Genomic DNA, 21,863 nt, shown 5'->3' with positions numbered 1-21,863 from the left:
GGTCCATGCTGGAAATAACTGAGAACGGCCCGTTCTTTCACAAATGTTTGTAGAAACAGTCTCCATGCCTAAGTGCTTAATTTCATACACCTGTGGCCGGTCCAAGTGATTAGGACACCTGATTCTGATCATTTGGATGGGTGGCCAAATACTTTTGGCAATATAGTATAACATGGCGACACAATGGCAAAAAGTTCCTATAGTAATAATTAATGTGTGTATGTTTCTGCAGGTGTGGCAGAGCAGTTCGCCATTGCTGAGGCTAAGCTGAGGGCCTGGTCATCAGTTGATGGGGACGAGTCCAATGACGACTCATACGATGAAGACTTTCTGCCTGCCAATGAGCCGACCACACAGAGCACAGGTATATGCACGCACACACGCGCGCACACCAATTTAAAATGTATTTCTTTCATATTTTTCATACACAACCTACTCAGTGGCCTAGTGGTTAGAGTGTCCGCCCTGAGATCGGTAGGTTGGGAGTTGTTAAGAGGGAAGGAGTATATTTACAGGCAATTCACCAACTCGAGTATTTCATATATATTTCATATATATGTATATATATATATATATATATATATATATAGATATATATATATGAAATACTTGACTTTCAGTGAATTCTAGCGATATGTATTTATTTTATTTTATATATAGATAAAATAAATAGTTGAATTTCAGACGGCACCTATCAAATACACTGTAATAAAAACACAGTTATTCTACTGACTGTACTGTGCTGGCTGGTTACTAGGAAAAAACAACACTTACCTTTCACTATTTGAGTGACCTTTGTTCTGCCATTTGCGTACTGGCGAGCGATCTCCGAATCTGGTAACATATCCTTCACGGATATTTTGTAGACATCCGTAAAGGAGAACGGGATGTTGCTTCCAGTTATCCGCATAGCCATCTTTGTCTCAGCATAAGTTACACCAACGGGTCTCCATTTTGCGAGGTGGCCCATAATACTGGGTTGTGAACGATGCTGCGCTGCGAACGCTTTGTGCTTCGCTGATTGTTCACGACTGAGTATACCCGTCCGGCCACCATGTTCAATGGAGAAGTCCGTTTTACAAAATTTACAGGCTACATACTCCTTCCCCTTCGAACTCTCCTGGATAAAATGAAATTCTTGTTTCAATTCGTTTTGGAACTTGCAAGCACATTTCTTCATTTTGCTCGTCGACGGTGTAATATATTGGGTTGGAGTCAATAACCAGGCAAGGTGATAAAGTTACGTCTCTTTACCGTGGGCTTTAGAACAGACTCCCTCACTTGCCGTCAGGTGCGCATGCGCAACACCACGTAAATCGTTGGCCAATCAAAAAGCAACCCCATAACGCTATAGACAACTTTCACCAGGAGATGGCAACAGACAACATAGATCACTTTGTTACAGACGGCGTCTGCATTTTTTAATTAAAATCCGTAGATGTTGTAACGTGATTGGGCAGGCAAGCTGTTTATATAGTGGGAAAGCGGACGTGAAAACAGGCTGTCCCCACTCAGGTCCACACGGAGCTGGAGGGGGCGTGGCCTCCAGCTCCGGCTGAATTTCGGGAGATTTTCGGAAGAAAATTTCTTCCAGGAGGTTTTCGGGATTAGCGCTGAATTTAGGGAGTCTCCCGGAAAATCCGGGAGGGTTGGCAAGTATGGCAGCACCGCTGCTGCCCACTGCTTCCCTTACTTCCCAGGGGGTGAACAAGGGGATGGGTCAAATGCAGAGGACACATTTCACTACACCTAGTGTGTGTGAGACAATCATTGGTACTTAAACTTTCGCTTTCACTTTACCTTTAATATGGTCCCTTTGCTCCAGATAACTCTCCACCATGTCCACCCAGCTGTCTCTCTGCATCATTCTGTCCCAGTGCCCCAGTTTTCATCTGATTTTTTTTTTTGTTCCTCTGCGTAATTTGATATCCTCTTGCAACTTTAATATGATTTCCTTTGCTGCAGAGGTAGTGTGTGTCAAATGGTTTTGTGTGTGTGTGTGTGTGTTTATCCGAGCTTTCATCTTGATTACATCTAACCACCAATAACGGCAGGTCATAACACCCAGCTCGATGCTGGCCATGTATCTTGCTAGAGAAATCTGTGGCCTCGTACCCTGCGGCCATTCGCTGATTTATCAAGTCTGTATGAAACATTTAGGAGAGTCACCGTTCCCCCTCATTTAGAAGTCTCATATTTACTTATCTACAACAGTTATTCTAAAACTGTGCTTGGGCTCCTTCTATGATTTATTTTCCTATATTTAATCACAGTGTTACTGTTCAAACTGTGTGTAATGTGACAGTGGCCAAAAATATTTAATATACTTGTAAGATAAAACCCCAGCTGTTATGGTTTTACAAGGGAAGGTGATGGCAACAGACACTAGAGGATGTTGTAGCTCTATAGATTTATTATATATACAAACTATATATATACAATAATCAAACAATAGAATATAAACTAAGGAAATGGAGTGTGGAGGAGATCCAAAAGTGTATGTGGTGTGAGGCTATGTGTGTGATTAGCTGAGGTGTGTGTTACCAAATGTTGTGGAGAGCGAAGTAACACAGAAGTCCGTAGGGCAGGAGCGAAGAGACAAGATCTGTGTCCACGTGGGGGAAGTCAAGGATTGAGAGAGGCAGCTAGAGTCCAGAGGGAGATCCAGGGAAAAAATTGAGACGCACAGCTCACTTTAAAGACAAAGGAGGGTACTGCGGGGACGACACAAGAAAACACGCACTGAAAACACGGATGAGCAAACACAACGAGAGCAGGATTACATGAAGCAGGACGTGGCTTACTGTTCTCGAACAGAAGACTATACTCCGGCGCCGGCATGCCAGGTTGTCCAGGCTTATGAAGGCAGCTCCTTCATTAACGGCAGGTGTGATGATTGCCGGTGAATGATTGCAGCTGGCGCGCGGCTCGTCCCTGGATGTGCGCGCCCATGGGCGTGCCCCGAGGTGCGCACAGACAGATGAGCGGCGTTGGCAGGAGTCTAAGCCGTAACACCGGCTTTGTTTTTAATGAATACTTTGGCCTACTACGCTACTGTATTTTAATGTTGGTCATCATGGTGGTACTTGGTGAGCCAAGTGTTTTCCGAGTTGCTACTTGGTGAAGAAGTTTGAGAATCACTGCTGTATTTTATAATAATACATGTTACACACTCACGCCTATCAACACAACTAAAATGCTGTGTTATTATGCTGTTACTATTCACTACTCTGTAATGTGGAAATGCCTAGCAACAGTGTTTCATTTTTCCTATATTTAAGCAAATTGCAGAGCAACCCAAAGATAAACAACAAAACCGAAGGAGTTGGACTTATTTTAAACACTTCTGATCACACAAGTGATCTACAAGAAAGGCTGACACAGCCCTGGCAGGTGAAAGGTATGAGTAAAAAACACACGGAAGCTAACGACCGAATGGCTTTATTTCGATGCCGAGCAAACATGAGAACGACAAGAAGTCGTCGACGGAGCAATACAGCGTGACTAGAGGTGGAACCGGACTGAAAAGCGTTAATAGGAAGTACTGCTGTCCCGATACCAATACTTTGGTACCGGTACCAAAATTATTTTGATACTTTTTGATACTTTTCGGTACTTTTCTAAATAAAAGGGACCCCAAAAAAAATTCACTATTGGCTTTCTTTTAACAAAAAAAAATCTTAGGGTACATTAAACATATGTTACTTATTGCAGTTAGTCCTTAAATAAAATAGTGAACATACTAGACAACTTGTCTTTTAGTAGTAAGTAAACAAACCAAGGCTCCTAATTAGTCTGCTGACATATGCATTAACATATTGTGTCATTTATCAATCTATTATTTTGTCAACATTATTAAGGACAAGTGGTAGAAAATTAAATAGTAATACTTGTTCATTTACTGTTAATATCTGCTTTAATTTCTCTTTTAACATGTTCTATCTACACTTCTGTTAAAATGTAATAAGAACTTATTATTTTGCTGTTTGATACTTTACATTAGTTTTGGAGGATACCACAAATTTGGGTATCAATCCAATACCAAGTCTTTACAGGATCATACATTGGTCATATTCAAAGTCCTCATGTGTCCAGGGACATATTTCCTGAGTTTAATATACATTAAAAAAAAAACGAAAGAAGATGTTGTGATGCCAAAAAATATCGACATAAGCATAGTAGTATCGACTAGATAGATGTGTGTACTTGATATCATAACAGTGGATGTTAGGTGTAGATCCACAAATGGCGTTTGTTTACATTTTATGGTGTGTAGGTTTAGCTATTCTTCGTCCTGCAGGGATGATTCCTGTAAGAAACACAGTTTATTTGTCGCCATGGAGGCGAGAATCACTGATTTAGAAGTAGCTAAAACACTGCCGATGGCGGATGGACGTTAGCCGCTAGCTTGGTAGCCATGTCTTAAAGCAGTGGTTCTCAAATGGGGGTACGCGTACCCCTGGGGGTACTTGAAGGTATGCCAAGGGGTGCATGAGATTTTTAAAAAATATTCAAAAAAAAAATTCAAAAATCCTTTTTTAAATATATTTATTGAATAATACTTCAACAAAATATGAACGTAAGTTCATAAACCGTGAGAAGAAATGCAACAATGCAATATTCAGTGTTGACAGCTAGATTTTTTTCTAGACATGTTCCATAAAGATTTCATTTTTTGTGAAGAAATGCGCCCGATTGCAGCTGAGATAGGGACCAGCGACCCCAATGGGAATAAATAAATGATAAATGGGTTGTAATTGTATAGCGCTTTTCTACCTTCAAGGTACTCAAAGCGCTTTAACACTACTTCCAGATTTACCCATTCACACACACATTCACACACTGATGGAGGGAGCTGTCATGCAAGGCGCCAACTAGCACCCATCAGGAGCAAGGGTGAAGTGTCTTGCTCAGGACACAACGGACGTGACGAGGTTGGTACTAGGTGGGATTTGAACCAGGGCCCCTCGGGTTGCGCACGGCCACTCTCCCACTGCGCCACGCCGTGGGTAAGCGGTAAAAAATGGATGGATGGATGGATGGATGGAAGGATGGATGAATGGATGTTAAGAATTGAGTTGATGAATCCAGATGGATCTCTATTACAATCCCCAAAGAGGGCACTTTAAGTTGATGATTACTTCTATGTGTAGAAATCTTTATTTATAATTGCATCACTTGTTTATTTTTCAACAAGTTTTTAGTTATTTTTATATCTATTTTTTTTTCAAATAATTCAAGAAAGACCACATCAAATGAGCAATATTTTGCATTGTTATACAATTTAATAAATCAGAAACTGATGACATAGTGCTGTATTTTATTTCTTTATCTTTTTTTTCAACCAAAAATGCTTTGCTCAGATTAGGGGGTTCTTGAATAAAAAAAAATGTTCACAGGGGGTACATCACTGAAAAAAGGTTAAGAACCACTGTCTTAAAGCACCTCTTCCTGAGGGAGTTTCAGTGTTATAACTTCACCTTTATCGTTAGTTTTTAAGCCAAAATGCGTCCGTTCTCCCTTTTCTGTCTGCACACTGTGTCTGCTTGAAAGTATTGTGTGCCGCCAGACATGCTCGTCTGCTCGTAAACTAGCAATGTCATGACGTTAATTCGACTTGGGCCAGTACGTTTCAGAGATGGTATCGTACAGAAAATGATTCGTTAGTATCGCGGTACTATACTACTACCGGTATACCATACAACCCGAATAGGAACTCTACAGAACGATGTAAATGAGGTACGAAGAGATGTCAACAATCTTCATGAACATATCATCAATGGTGTTCAAACAGATGTCGCAGATCTCCAAAAACAGATTATCAGAGAAACAAAGAATCTTGTGATGACACAATGGAATTTAGAAAGTTCAGACAAGAAATTAAGAATATTCTTGAAGAAAACAGCATTAAACAAGAGGTGGAGAAGCTGAAAGAGAAGAATGCAACATTGCGCCAACAGTCGAATACCAAGCAGCAAGACAACACCCATTGGGACAACAGCAGTGTTGCGGAGAACATTAAAATGGAGATAGCAGCAGTGCGCCAACAGATGCTGCTAGATAACACCGAATAGAAGAAATTCAGGGAGGAGATGGCTGCATTAAGACAATGGCTTAATACCAGTCAACAAAATATCCCCAATCTGGGAAATATCAGTGTTTTGGAAGACATTAAAGAGGAAATGGATCAGTTAACAGCTATGCATCAATCCTTTATCCTATGCAAGAGCAGTTGACCACAGAAGAGAACCAGATAACATGGACGCTGCTTATACGGAGCAACACGTGGTCAACTTTTTGCAATCAAAAGGACCTGATGTTCATATTAACACCATTTATGCGTGCAGTTCACTGAAAAGACGAAGCAACAACACCACGCCAGTCATCATTGTGAAGCTTGCCGACAGGAAATCCAAAATGGCATTGCGGACATAGGGACAAAAGCTATAAGGGTACAAATGTGTACATGAACGAGTACTTCACTAAACGTATTGTTGAAATCGCAGAGAAAACATGCGACTGGGGAGGAAACGGGGGAACATTCTGGGAACTTGGATCACCAACTGCAAAATCTACATCAAACTGAATGGGGGTACAGAAGCAAGAGTCCTAGTGTTAATGACATCAAGGATCTGGACAAATACCATAACTCCCAACAACAACAACAATGATAATGGAGTCTGAAGGAAAACAAACATAGACATTCAACTATAAAGATACAGCGCTACAAGAAGATCAACCAAACAAAAAGATATTTACTAAGGTGCACATTGATCTACACGTATAGACATTCATAGAGCAACACAAATTAATGGTGAACAGGAATGTATGGAACTGAAAACCTTCAGCAGCATGGATCACAATAGTCCGGCATTTGAACTACAGTAAATAAGGGTATAAATCCAGATACACATTTTTTCTTTCATACCAGGAATAACTGTTTTTACTATACAGAAACGGAAACAATAAAATAGGCAAAAAAAAACTGTCAATTATTTATTTAAATGGCAGAAGTTTGTATGCAAACTACAATAACGAGAAGCATTTTTTGGAACAAATCAACGAACCCTTCAAATGTATCGCTATCTCAGAAATATGGATAGATGCTAAAATAGGAATGGATTTTGACCTGGAAGGATATGAAATTAATCATTTTAACAGAACCAACAAGAACGGAGGGGGTGTAGCTATGTATGTCATGAAGAACTTAAACTACGAAGTGGTAAAAAAAAAATTGTCAATAGCTATTGATAAGATCTTAGAATGTAAAAAAACATTGAAATATGTCATGAAAAAAGCAAAAACATATTGATCAGTAACATATGTAGATCATCTAAGTCAAACATTAATACATTTGAGAACTGAATTAAGGCAACTTTTACTGAAATCAGTCAAAAAATTACTTTCTTATGTGGAGACTTCAACATTGACCTCTTGAACCCTAACAAACAAAAAGCCCATAGATTTCTTTGTGGACACAATGTATAGCCCAGTGGTTCTTAACCAAGGTTCGATCAAACCCTAAGGGTTCGGTGAGTCGACCTCAGGGGTTCGGCGGAGGTCAAAACACACCCGACTCCATCGTGTAAATACAAACTTCTCCCTGTTGGCATATTACGGATACGGCAACCGTTGACTGATTTGTAGGTGTGTAATTTGTTGTGAGTTTATGCACTGTCTTAATTTTGTTGTTTGAACAAGGTGATGTTCATGCACGGTTGATTTTGTGCACCAAAAAAAAAACATGGTAACACTTTATTATGGGGAACATATTCACCATTAATTAGTTGCTTATTAACATGCAAATATGTTACATATTGGCTCTTAACTAGTCATTAAGTACTAATTAATACCTTATTTGGCATGGCCTTATTATAACCCTAACCTTCTAACCCTAACCAAATAACTCTAAATTAAGTCTGTATTACTTAGAATATGTCCCCCTAGTGTCCAAATAACTCTAAATTAAGTCTTTGTTACTTAGAATATATTCCCCGTACTAAAGTGTTACCAAAAACATACAACTTTGTCTTGAATTTGAAAAAAAAAAAACATTTAAATTTTCACTAAAGAAGGGTTCAGTGAATGCGCATATGAAACTGGTGGGGTTCCATCCCTCCAACAAGGTTAAGAACCACCGGTATAGCCTGAGTTTATCTCCTAAAATCACAAGGCCAAACAGAATCTCAGGACACAGTGCCACACTTATTGATAATATTTTTACCAAAGATTTTGATAATAATACCACAAACCACAAGTTCCTGGTCAGTTGAAGCTGGTTTGCAGTCGTATTGTGGCTGAGTTGCAACAGGCAGCAATGCTTGTTCCTTTTTTGGGAATGTTCTGAGACAGTGGGACGAATCCGTTTGTCCTCTTTGGTGGCTTGTGCTAAACTTCTGCTCTTGTTGATACAAAGTAACGTTTGTTTTGCTGCTGGCGTCGTGGAACTTTGTCCCTTTTAGCTAGCGGTAGGGGTGTAGTTAAAAAAAAACGACAGGAGTCCTGTTTATTATGGAGTTGACTGCTGGAGCTTGTTCCACATACGGCCTCACCCTGTGATGGCAACACAGAGGAACAATCCCCTTGTGGCGGTCCAAAGTGGAATTGAATGTACTTTCTGTTTAATGTACACAAAACCATAGGTGGTATGTGTAAACACCTCTTGGGAAGTACTGTAGTTGCAGCTGTGCAGGATCCTGCGAGTCCCATCAGTGTATTGTTTTATCATTTTTGAAAGCCTTCTATTCATTATTGCCAGTCTTGACAAGGTTTCTACTGAAAGCAAGAAGTGTACAGTTGATCCCCGCTTTTCACAGAGGTTACATACAGTATATATATTTAAATATATACATATTATATGTATATATTAGGGGTGTGGGAAAAAATCGATTCGAATATGAATCGCGTTTCCCACGTTGTGCGATTCAGAATCGATTCTCTTTTTTTTTTTTTTTTAATCTATTTTTTTTTTTTTATCAATCCAACAAACCAATACACAGCAATACCATAACACTGGCATCCAATTCCAAAACCAAACCTGACCCAGCAACTCTCAGAACTGCAACTGAGAAGACACAAACACGACACAGAATACACCAAAAGTAGTGAAACAAAAATGAATATTATCAACAACAGTATCAATATTAGTTATAATTCTAGCATAGCAGTGATTAAAAATCCCTCATTGACATTATCATTAGACATTTATAAAAAAGTATAAAAAAGAACAACAGTGTCACAGTGGCTTACACTTGCTTCGCATCTCATAAGCTTGACAACACACTGTGTCCAATGCTTTCACAAAGATAAAATAAGTCATATTTTTGGTTCATTTAATAGTTTAAAAAAAATTACACTATTGCAATCAGTTCATAAAACATTGTCCTTTACAATTATAAACGTTTTTTTTTTAATCTACTACTCTGCTAGCATGTTAGCAGACTGGGGTAGATCCTGCTGAAATCCTATGTATTGAATGAATACAGAATCGTTTTGAATCGGAAAAATATCGTTTTTGAATCGAGAATCGCGTTGAATCGAAAAAATCGATATATAATCGAATCGCGACCCCAAGAATTGATATTGAATCGAATCGTGGGACACCCAAAGATTCGCAGCCCCTAGTATATACGTATATAAATATCTATAGAAGTGTATATAAATATATAGATTTATATATATATACTGTATATATATATATATATATAAATATATATATATATATATATATACACATGTATGTTTTGATTGATCGATGAGTTTATTGACATCTTAAAGAATTTAATCAATGTAATGCGTGTATGTATATACATACATACATACATACATCTATGACATACAGAATATACATATATATACATATACATGTATGTATATATACATACATATATATATGTATTTACATGGGTAGGGGTTAGTGCGTAAGGTCCTGGGTTCAATCCTGCGCTTGGGATCTTTCTGTGTGGAGTTTGCATGTTCTTCCCGTGACTGCGTGGGTTCCTTCCGGGTACTCCGGCTTCTTCCCTACTCCAATTACATGCACCTGGGGATAGGTTGATTGGCAACACTAAATTGGCCCTAGTCTGTGAATGTGAGTGTGAATGTTGTCTGTCTGTCTATGTTGGCCCTGTGATGAGGTGACGACCGAATGCAGCTGAGATAGGCTCCAGCACCCCCGTAACCCCAAACGGGACAAGAGGTAGAAAATGGAAGGATGGATAGATATAGATATACATATATATATATATATATATATATATATACAGTACAGGCCCAAATTTTGGACACACCTCTTGAAGTTCATCTAGAGAATGCTGAGAGTGTACAAAACAATAATCAGAGCAAAGGGTGACTACTTTCAAGAAACTAGAATATAAAATATGCTTTCATTTATTTCACCATTTCTTGTTACGTACATAACTCCACAGGTGTTCATTCATAGTTTGGATGCTTTCAGTGACAATCTACAATGTAAATAGTCATGAAAATAAAGAAAACGCATTGAATGAGAAGGTGTTTCCAAACTTATGTATATGTATATATATATATATATATATATATATATATATATATATATATATATATATAAATGATAAATGGGTTGTACTTGTATAGCGCTTTTCTACCTTCAAGGTACTCAAAGCGCTTTGACACTACTTCCACATTTACCCATTCACACACACATTCACACACTGATGGAGGGAGCTGCCATGCAAGGCGCTAACCAGCACCCATCAGGAGCAAGGGTGAAGTGTCTTGCTCAGGACACAACGGACGTGACGAGGTTGGTACTAGGTGGGGATTGAACCAGGGACCCTTGGGTTGCGCACGGCCACTCTCCCACTGCGCCACGCCGTCCCTATATATATATATATATATATATATATATATATATATATATATACATATATACATATATATATATATATATATATATGTATATATATATATATATATATACATATATACATATATATATATATATATACATATATATATATATATATATATATATATATATATATATATATATATATATATATATATATATATATATGTATATATGACTTTAGCTCCAGACTTCTTCTGTTTGTTTGATAGTGTCATTGCTGCCACAAGTGGTGGAAAAGTGTATTACAAATGAGTACCGCTGCAACCCATATGGACCACAGCTGAGAAACAGATATTTTTTGGTGCCCCTCTAGGCGGCGCTCATGACTCAACAATGGGGGCCCTATGGTTAAGAAACCCTGTTCTAGGTATTGTTTTGCCTTCGCTATTTTAACGCTTCTCTTCTGTCTGGTTCTTGCAGATGTGCCGTCGTATCCTCCCTACCTAAAAGACCTGATCCACAGCCAGCTTTGTCAACACCTGGGCCTGCGTGGGCTGTGCTGCGAGGGAGGGGACGACGGAGGCCGATATGGAGGGGGCAGCGGTGAGCCGTCTCCCACGGCGGGCTCCCCGGACACTCTGTGCTCCAGCCTGTGCAGCCTGGACGAGCACCACCCGCTGCTGCGTGACCTGGGCGCCCCGCGCGGAGGCCACAGCAACGCCGCCGAGCTCGCCGCTAAGATCCTGTCAGCACTGCAGGGAGGGGAGGACCTTCTTCTGGCTCGACTTCAGAGGGTGGCGCAGACGGGCCCCGGCAGGGGGGACTGTGGCTTCCACACCCTTGGGGGGAGCGGGCGGGGTGTCGGGCCTCGTGGGGGTCAAGCTTCCCCGTCCTACTCCATGTCCTACTCTGAGACATACCTGTCCCCTGGGGAGGACGATGACACTCCCTGTAAGGACTTGTGCCAGGTGGAGGCCAACGGCGAGGAGTTCCCGCCCGAATATGACCCCCGCAGGAGGCTGTCCGACGTTGCCTCTTCAGGAGTTGTTTCGCTCGACGAGGAAGAGGAGGAAGAAGAAGAAACAGTGGGCGAGTCAAACAACCAATGACTGGTCTCGCCTCAGCGTTACTTAGGTGCCTCCTTCCACCATGACACCTACAATGTTTGCTTGATTTATTCATCTGTCTTTGCCTTACTTCAAACAAACTCCTTGCAATCTCATCTCTTTGTTTTTTGCAAGCGTCCAAACAATCATTTTACCCGCGTGCAAAGAGGACTCGTGCTCAGTTACACCTGACCTGTGCGCCGCAAACCCCACGAAAGAAAAATGCAGACGGAATGACTGAGTCCAGAACTCCGATTTTTCTCTTTGCATGCGTTCTGCAAGTTGCTGACATTGGTGGTCAGACCTGAGCACGGTTTGTAATTTCTCCCCCTTAACCCACCCAGTCCTCCCCACCGCCCCTTTGCAAGACACAAACTAGAGCATCCTTTTAGGCATGGCTTGCTGAGTATGCCAAACTATTTATTCCTGTCACGATTGACTGCTGTGGAACCTCCAAAGTGGAACATCTAACTCACTTTTTCCGCTAGAGTATTTTTGTGTTTTGTACCAAAGTGGAACAACGATACGTGGTAACCTACTGAGAACCTGCCGCCTCTGCAGTGGACATTTGCGTTTTGCGTAACAAGGCTATTTTTCTCAATGAAATTTGGAACCAAAAAACAAACTGCCACTGCAGCGGATGCCTGTTCTCAGTAGGATATACAATTGAACCCGCTTAAAAGACTATTAGCACTAACAAGTTCTCTGTGAATTTTTTGCTCGTGAAAATGAATTTACCATTATATAAATTGGTTTTAGAGTAGGGCAGCACGGTGGTACTGTACAAGGGTATAAGTGCATGTACCTCACAATACAAAGGTCCTGGGTTCGATCCTGGGCTCGGGATCGCTCTCTGTGGATTTTGCATGTTTTCCCCGTGACTGCGTGGGTTCCCTTCCACCTCCAAATACATGCACCTGGGGATAGGTTGATTGGCAACACTAAATTGTCCCTAGTGTGTGAATGTGTGTGTGGATGTTGTCTATCTGTGTTGGCCCCGGGATGAGCTGGCGACTTGTCCAGGGTGTTCCCCGCAGCTGAGATAGGCTCCAGCACCCCCCACAACCCTTATAGGGACAATCGGTAGAAAACGGATGGATAGATGGATCAATTGGTTTTAGAGTAATAGGTAGACTACTTGTACTTTGAACGCGCATTTCCCATCGCCAGACTCGATATGTTGCCCCCTCTAGGCGTGACATCATCTACAGAACTGGATAGACAGTGTGGATAAAGACAAGTAAAACTTATTATTTTAATTACTTAATTGCATGTTTTTGTCGCTCTTGTCAATGATAGCTTCCAAATTGATATCGTTAACTTCATTAGCAAAAAAAGGAATAAATGACAATCACCATTTCCAGACTTACCAATTCTTCCATAGACACCACAGCCTATGTTTCCTCACTCTTCCAGCATTTCTTCAAGCCTCTTGAGGAAAAAATCAGTAGAAGAGGACACAAAATAGAATACTAGCGGTTGGCCTTATTTTTCTTTGTTTTTGAGTGCCGAATTGCTTTTCTTTCTCCATTTTTCCACAGGTTCTCACTCAGTCTCTGTCCCCTCGAGGGTGCTCCTGATTTACGGGATCACATTTGGCTTGAGTCTTTAAAATTCTTCTCATCTTAAGTCTGACCGAAACCCTTCTTCTTTGAATTTAGAATCATTGAGTCAATCTCTGCACGTTACACTTCTCTCGCTTGATCCGTCCCATTTTGCGCAAGTCCATTTGACTGAAGAGGTCCGTACTTTCCTCATTTTAACTTCATTAGGAAATGTATGCAGGCTGACCCCTTCTTTAGTTGCATCACTACAACCTGCAAAAATGCATCTGGCAGACATGTTTGATAATTCCTTCAGTTTCTTTGTTAAAATACCGTGATTGGGATGAAGTTGCTACCAAAATACATACCACGCAATCTCAAATTGCCTCCAGCTTTCTGTAGTTGACGTCAGTTATAAGTCAAACTTGTTAGAACACATGCTTGAAATCATTATATGGGTCTATTTTGGGGAGAATTTTACCTGTAGACGTCATTTTTAGATCCAGAACTATGACATAAGTGCCAATTGTGTCCTCATTTGAAGAGCCCTTTGAGTCGATTCCTGCTTGCGATGACTAAACTCATCAACGCATTCTTCTTATTTCTAGTAAGTGTCCACTTAAGTTGAAAAACATGGTATACGTACAATTTTAAACCCAAAGGAGTCATTTGTATGAAAATACGGTCACATGAGTTGGTTTTACGGCAATCAAAAACATAACTTATTGCAACGTAGTGTAAATTGTACAAAGCAGATGCTAATGCTAAACACGCTTATAAACACAGATTAATTAATTCCAGCTAGTATAAACGATGCACGGTGACACCTTCCTTTTGCCTCAACCTTGTTTTTAAAGCGTTTTACTGTTAAAGTTGTATTAACTTTACCAAATGGTGTCCCTGAGTATTGACAGTCATCCAGGTCATTTTACAACGGGACTATTCAGGTTGTCTTAGAAGACGTTTCGCCGCTTATCCGAGCAAGCTTCAACAATTCATGCTCACAGACTTGCTGTAGCCAGGACAGCTCTAGTCTGAGAGGATGGTGCAGGATCCGAAAATGTATCTTCCAACCAAGAATAGTTTTACTCTTTGGTGGTGCAAAACGACAGGCCTCTGTCGGTCGTTTGATGGATGAATGAATGATGAGAGGTCTTCAGGACCACCTGAACAGTCCAGGTGCGCTCAAATCAATGCCCTGAGTTTAATAAATGGTGTTAATAGTCATTTATTTCTGGTAACAGTTCTACGTGAGCTGGTTAAGGATGTTGAATTTCTATTTATAACTTTGCAGACCACACTTAATGATGGCGACATTGCATTGAACTCAGAGTACTTTGGAGTTTGACTTTGGAGGTTCCACTAGATGAGCAAATGTTGGAATGTCTCAAAAGTGACAGGACATTAATGTATTTTAACATGAGAATGTTTTTAAAAAAAAGAAACGAAGGATGACTTGTCACAAAATATGACAAATGAAATGCGTTTCTTGTACTGTTTTTCTATCACACAATGGTTGTTGATCTTATATTCCTATCGGCATTATGATTGATGGATATTTGCCATAATAAGCAACTCTACTGGAATTTTGTGGATTCCTGCATGGAACTCACAATAACTTTTTGATGTCTTAAACACACACACACATACACACATACACAAACACGCACACTCAGCAGCGGTGACAACAACAAAAACACTAAGCTGAAAAAGACAGAAAAGTGAATGTTTTCTTTTGGGGAAGAAATGAGGTGGAGAATTTCTATATTTTGTATACGTTGTCTTGCTTTGATCTCTATGCCTCCATGGCGTGCTGGTGTATGTGGTTTCTTGCACGAAGCTATAATGTGGCTGTACATTTATCCTTTTCTTCGTTATCACTGTGTGATATAGTCTCCTTGGGGAGAGAAAAACTCCTAATGTGAACAAACGTTTTTCTTTGAATTTTAATTTGAAGAGGACACTTTAATTCAAGTCTCGAACTGTTTCGGTTATGATCATCAGAGAGAGCTCTTATTTGCAGACATTTTTTTTTTTAATGCTTGTACGCTTTTAATGACTTCTGAAAAGCTTTGCCTTTTAAAATATTCTTTAAACTCTGTTGTCATGTTTGCAAAAGGGCATGTTTCATTGACTCTTGTCAAGGTTCCCCCAGAGGGACTGTCGTTCATACAACTCAGGAAATCCCATCACACCACAGCATCTGCATGCATAATACCACTCACCTCGCCTACCACCTGTGTGTGTGTGGGTGTGCGTGTGTTTTTGTCTTCAGATTTGTCATTCTGGGCTGGTGTTTGCTCGGGAAAGCCTTACGTACCAAGTTGTTTTCTACAAATAATTCAAGCACATACTTGGCCCCATTGCCCTGATTTTAGTTACTTAGAAAAGCCTCAGTGTGTGTGTGTGTGTGTGTGTGTGTGTGTGTGTGTGTGTGTGTGTGTGTGTGTGTGTGTGTGTGTGTGTGTGTGTGTGTGTGCGTGCGTGTGCGTGTGATGTATTGTAAGATGTCAGCAAGCTCCTTGAGCTTGCAGTTTAATCCGAAAGCCCTCCAACGCAGCCTTTCCCTTTAAACAATGTCCATCATAGCTGAGCTCTCACTGGAGTTTTCACTTTGACTGGTGCTGGAGTTTATAGATAACGACAGCATCGTGTAACCTGGAACCTGTCGATGTCCAAAAACCTTTCAAGTCCTGGTCGTGTCCATTTATGTTGACTTGTGTTCTGGGTTATAGTATCCTCATGGCTTGCGTGGTTTTACAAACGCAGCCGAGGCGTTCAGGGTGTTCAGTTTGAAGACCTTAGGACAGACAAGGCTATTCAACTGCTTGATGAGTTCAGTCCAAAACTTGAGAGACGAATATTTTTGCAACAAACCCCTAAAAACACTCAAGTGCTCCTGTTGTATAACCAGTATAACTCATTGGAAGTTCCTTGCTTTTATATTTTAACCCTGTCTCCAGAAAGCTAAGGACATGGTCCGGACTGCTCTCTTCAATATTAAGTCTTATTTTGTATATTCCAGAGAATCAGTGATCTCTACAGCAGTGGTACCGGGCCGCGGAAGAATTTTTTATTAAAAAAAAAAAAATGTTGTTTTTTTATTGAATCAACATAAAAAACACAATATACTCTTACAATTAGTGCACCAACCACAAAAACCTCCCTTTTCATGACAAAAACGTCCCTTTTTCATGACAAATAACAAAAAAAAAAAAAAAAAAGGACCGCGGGACAAATTATTAAGCGTTGACCGGTCCGCGGATACAAAAAGGTTTGGGACCACTGCTCTACAGTACACTTTTGATTCTGGTTTGTTCATTTTGTCAGAGTTACAGGAGTGCTTTGCTGTTTTTAATGACCTTCTGCAAAAAGCTAGTCAAAGATCATCTCTATGACAACATTGAAGTGTTTTTAGTAATCTCCTGCAATAATGTGAGGATCCCACAAGTTGTTTTGAAATGAACTTGCCAGCTACCAGTTGAATAGCCCAAATAATGAAAATGAGAGGACCTAAAATGGAACCCTGAGGAACACCACTAATATAGCTAAATAAGTTGAACACATGACTACTGACTGCATCTGAAGTAAGCAAGCTACGGCAACACCTTAGTTACATGAATCAAACAAACTGCCAAAAGGAGAGGACTTAAAGGGGTGCTTAGCGAAACGCCTCAGTAGTATGAATCACAAGTTTGGCCCCCGGTGTTCTATGTTTGATTGCAAAGGTTAAAAAGCCAATGTAAGGATTTGCTAATGTGTCCAACGGAAGCACTCCTGCTTTTTTAGGAATTTTTGTCTCCCAAGTTTGAACGGTTGAATAGCTCTACCCTAAAAACTAGCATCCACTACACAAGACACATTTATTTTGCACAACAGGGTTATTTTGTTTGGGAATTTGTGAATGATAAAATAAATACACACAAATCCAATGTCTACTGCAGAGGATTGCTAATAGTGAAGAGAGAAGTACGGTCCCCTGGTTCCTAGCTTTCTGGAAATGTCACTCCATGAACAATTTTGTTTGAAGATCCCCGCCTTAGGAGTTCAGCTTTGCTATTTCCAGAGGACGTGGTCCTGTTGGCCTCATGAAGCTGTGACCTTCAGCGTTTGCTGGGGCGATTCAAAGCTGAGTGTGACGCTTCTGAGATGAGAGTCAGCACCTCCCAATCTGAGGCTAAGGCTCTCAACCAGAAAAGTGTGGATTGCACCCTTCGAGTCGCAAGTGAGTTCAAGTATTTCGGTATCTCGTTTAAATGTAAGGGAAGGCAGGAGCGGGAGATCGTAATGCGATTGCTGACTGTTGTGGTGGAGATAGAGATAGGCCAATAGGCAAAACTCCGACTTACAGGCCGATCTACTTGCCAACCGTCACCTATAGTCACAGGTTTTAAGTGGTGATTTAAAGTGTAATATCACACATACAAGCGGCCGAAATAAGTTTCTATGTAAAGTGTTTGGTGTCAGCTTATGTCAGGGGTTGAGAACCTTTTGGCAGAGAGAGCCGTGAAAGCCAAAATTTTTTAAAAGTATTTCCGTGAGAGCCATATAATATTTTTTAACACTGAATACAACTAAATGTGTGCATTTTTAAAGGCCTACTGAAACCCAGTACTACCCACCACGCAGTCTATTAGTTTATATATCAACGATGAAGTATTAACATTGCAACACATGCCAATACGGCCTTTTTAGTTTACTAAATTGCAATTTTTAAATTTCCCAGGAGTTTTGTCTTGAAAACGTCGTGTAATGATGACGTGTACGCAAGACGTCACGGGTTTTAAGGAAGTATGAGCGCTGCGGAAACACACAGCTAAAAGTCGTCTGCATTAACCGCATAATTACACAGTATTTTGGACATCTGTGTTGCTGAATCTTTTGCAATTTGTTCAATTAATATTGGAGAAGTCACAGTAGAAAGATGGAGTTGGGAAGCTTTAGCCTTTAGCCACACAAACACACGGTGATTCCTTGTTTAAAATTCCTGGAGGTGAAACTTTACTATGGATCAGAGCGCGGTCAAGCAAACATGAATCACGACGGAATGTCAACCAGCAGGTTTCGGTTAGAAAATAGTGTTAAAAAGTCGCTTCTTACCGGAGAAAAGCTGAGCTTGTGCCGTCCATAGCTGCCGTCGACTTCCCTGAGACACTGTGCGTCAACACACCCGTGGACACACCCCTTCGACTATCAGGTACTATTAAACTCACTAAAACACTAGCAACACATAGGAAAGATAAGGGATTTCCCACAATTATCCCAGTAAATGTGTCTAAAAACATCGGAATCCGTCCCAATGCAATCGCGTTTTTTTTGTTTGTTTTTTCTACTCCGTCGCTATCAATATCCTCAAAAACAAATCTTTCATCCTCGCTCAAATTAATGGGGAAATTGTTGTTTTCTCGGTCCGAATAGCACTTTTTGTTGGAGGCTCCCATTAAAATCAATGTGAATATGTGAGGAGCCATCAAACGTGACGTCATCGTCTGCGACTTCCGGTAAAGGCAGGGCTTTTCTCTTAGCACCGAAAGTTGCGAACTTTATCGTGGATGTTCTCTACTAAATCCTTTCAGCAAAAATATGGCAATATCGCAAAATGATCAAGTATGACACATAGAATGGACCTACTATCCCCGTTTAAATAAGAAAATCTCATTTCAGGAGGCCTTTAAGTAAGACCAATATTTTTAGAGTATAACAAGTAGCTCATTCCTTTTAATAAAATAGTTTTTCTGACGCTAATAATAAATAAAAATACTTCTTACCATTAATGCGACTTCTTGAACAGGTGCGGTAGGAAATGGATGGATGGATGGATTAAAAAGCATGAGAATTTTTAATGTTTTAAACGTTATTGTTAACACCAGCGGAATTGTTCATTACATAAAGTGTTAAGCAATGTCAGCTAAGATTTATCTACGAACCAGATGCTGTCATCAAAAGAGCCACATCTGGCTCGAGAGTGAAAGGCTGACATTTACATCCAAAAAATGTCTCTAGTTATAAGAAAAAAATATGTAATAATCAAAAAATAAAATATACATACATTTAATTAATATGTTAAATAAATTTTACTAACAATTATAATAAAGTATAAATGCATTACATGAATAAAGTTGTAAAACATGAAAGAAAAAAGTCAACAAAAACAAACCTCAAGCTGTGCCTTTCATTCGTCACCTTTGACCTCCCAAGTTGCATCACCCTCATCGTCATTCACGCTGTCATTCGCATTTTTCTGTCCCGCAGCGTCGTCCTCTTGGGTGACATTATACGTCAGCTGATGTTTCACCGCGTTGTGAACGCATCACTGCCTCTCCTGCTTCTTTTTTTTCCCATTTGTCAACCGACTCTGTCCCTCGTCTGTCCCTCCAAACGTGTCGCCATCCTTGTCCAAGGTTCTGTGTGTGTATGCCACAGACAAGGCGGAGGGTCGCTCATGTCAATACTTTGTATTTTCACCGTCTGTCTCATTAATTATACATACACGCGGTGACATGTAACTATTTGTCCTTACAGTGAACACACACACATACACACACACCAACATGCTGACAGCCTGATGAATGTCTCCCCTAGCTGTCTCTACCATTTCCTGCTGTCTCATCATCTCCTTTTCTCCCACCCTTTTGTCTGCATCCTTACATCTCTACCTCCCCTCCTCTCCTTTCCACCTTCCTCCAATTTTGCACGAATGCCGCTCATTTTCTACCTAAAAAGGCTTCTTAATACTACCTTTGCAGACAAAAAATTAGCCTGCTTCCTTTAAAAAAACAACACGTGATGTGTGTCTTTTTCACCCTCTGGTCTTTTTCCGTCTCCCTGGTCGAAGGTTGCTTTTCACACTAGCATTTTAATCAAAATGTGGAAACTCTTTAGTATGGGGAACATATTCTAAGTAACAAAGACTTAAAGGCCTACTGAAACCTACTACTACCGACCACGCAGTCTGATAGTTTATATATCAATGATGAAATATTAACATTGCAACACATGCTAATACGGCCGGTTTAATTTACTAAATTGCAATTTTAAATTTCCCGCGAAGTATCCTGTTGAAAATGTCGCGGAATGATGACGCGTATGATGTAGCGGAGATGTTCTTCCTGCACCGCTCACGGCTAAAAGTCGTCTCTTTTCATCGCATAATTACACAGTATTCTGGACATCTGTGTTGCTGAATCTCTTGCAATTTGTTCAATTAATAATGGAGAAGTCAAAGACGAAAGATGTAGGTTGCAAGCGGTTTATTGCAGCTGCCTTTAGCAACACAAACACAGCCGGTGTCTCCTTGTTTACATTCCCAAAGGTGAAGCTCTACTATGGAACAGAGCGGTCAAGCGAACATGGTTCCCGACCACATGTCAAACCGGCAGGTTTCGGTGAGAAAATTGTGGTAATAAGTCGGCTCTTACCGTAGACATGAGCGGAGCTTGCGTCCTCCTTCAGCTGCGGACTCTCTTACCTCGTCCCACCGGAGACATTGGCGGTCACCACACCCGTGGACACACCCCTATGACTTTCAGGTACCATATAATCTCACTAAAACACTAGTAACACAATAAGAAGATAAGGTTTTTTTTAGAATTATCCTAGTAAATGTGTGGAATAATATCTGAATCGCTCTCACTGCCCTCGCCTTTTTCTTTTTTTCTAGTCCTTCATTCTCACTATCCTCATCCACGAATCTTTCATCCTCGCTCAAATTAACGGGGAAATCGTCGCTTTCTCGGTACGAATCGCTCTCGCTGCTGGTGGCTATGATTGTAAACAATGTGAGGATGTGAGGAGCTCCACAACCCGTGACGTCATGCGCACATCGTCCAAAAGTTGCGAACTTTATCGTCGATGTTCTCTACTAAATCCTTTCAGCAAAAATATGGCAATATCGCGAAATGATCAAGTATGACACATAGAATGGACCTGCTATCCCCGTTTAAATAAGAAAATGTCATTTCAGTAGGCCTTTAATTTAGAGTTATTTGGACACTGGGGGAACATATTCTAAGTCACAAAGACTTAAGGGTTATTCTAGTTTTGTGTTTTGTTATGTAAGAACAGACCATATTAATTGAGTGGTATTAAAGGGAAAATCATATACAACAACTTCCTTACTTAGTACTAATAAGCAATCATTCTGAGGTTATTGAGGGAACTTAATGGCTTACTAGTTGTATAATAAAGCAATGCAGAAAAAGTTACTTAATTACTTAATAATGACTAAGAGCCAATATGTTACTATGTTGCATGTTAATAAGCAACTAATTAATGGTGAATATGTTCCTCATACTAAAGTGTTACCAAAAATGTTGATTTCACTTGGGCCGATGTGAACACCAATATAACTTTTTCCACTTCCAACGCAATATCGATATTGGA

The 21,863-nt window shown here is 40.2% G+C and overlaps 1 protein-coding gene across 2 annotated transcripts in view; it reads left to right on the top strand.

Annotated features, from left to right (window-relative positions):
* The window catches only part of fam131ab (family with sequence similarity 131 member Ab), an 86,068-nt gene extending 64,613 nt beyond the window's left edge, over positions 1-21,455 (top strand). For both annotated transcript variants that reach the window (XM_061918845.1, XM_061918844.1), the window contains exons 4-5: positions 233-364; positions 11,312-21,455. In XM_061918845.1, coding sequence (XP_061774829.1) covers positions 233-364; positions 11,312-11,940 — 761 coding nt within the window. In that variant the 3' untranslated portion in view covers positions 11,941-21,455. The remainder of the gene's footprint in view (positions 1-232; positions 365-11,311) is intronic.
* The last annotated feature ends 408 nt before the right edge of the window (positions 21,456-21,863 follow it).

The sequence above is a fragment of the Nerophis ophidion genome, linkage group LG13 (assembly GCF_033978795.1).
Source record: "Nerophis ophidion isolate RoL-2023_Sa linkage group LG13, RoL_Noph_v1.0, whole genome shotgun sequence".
In the NCBI taxonomy this organism is placed as follows: Eukaryota; Metazoa; Chordata; class Actinopteri; order Syngnathiformes; family Syngnathidae; genus Nerophis; species Nerophis ophidion.
The sequence above is the reverse complement of the archived record's forward strand: the minus strand, read 5'-3'. Positions and strand labels throughout refer to the sequence as shown.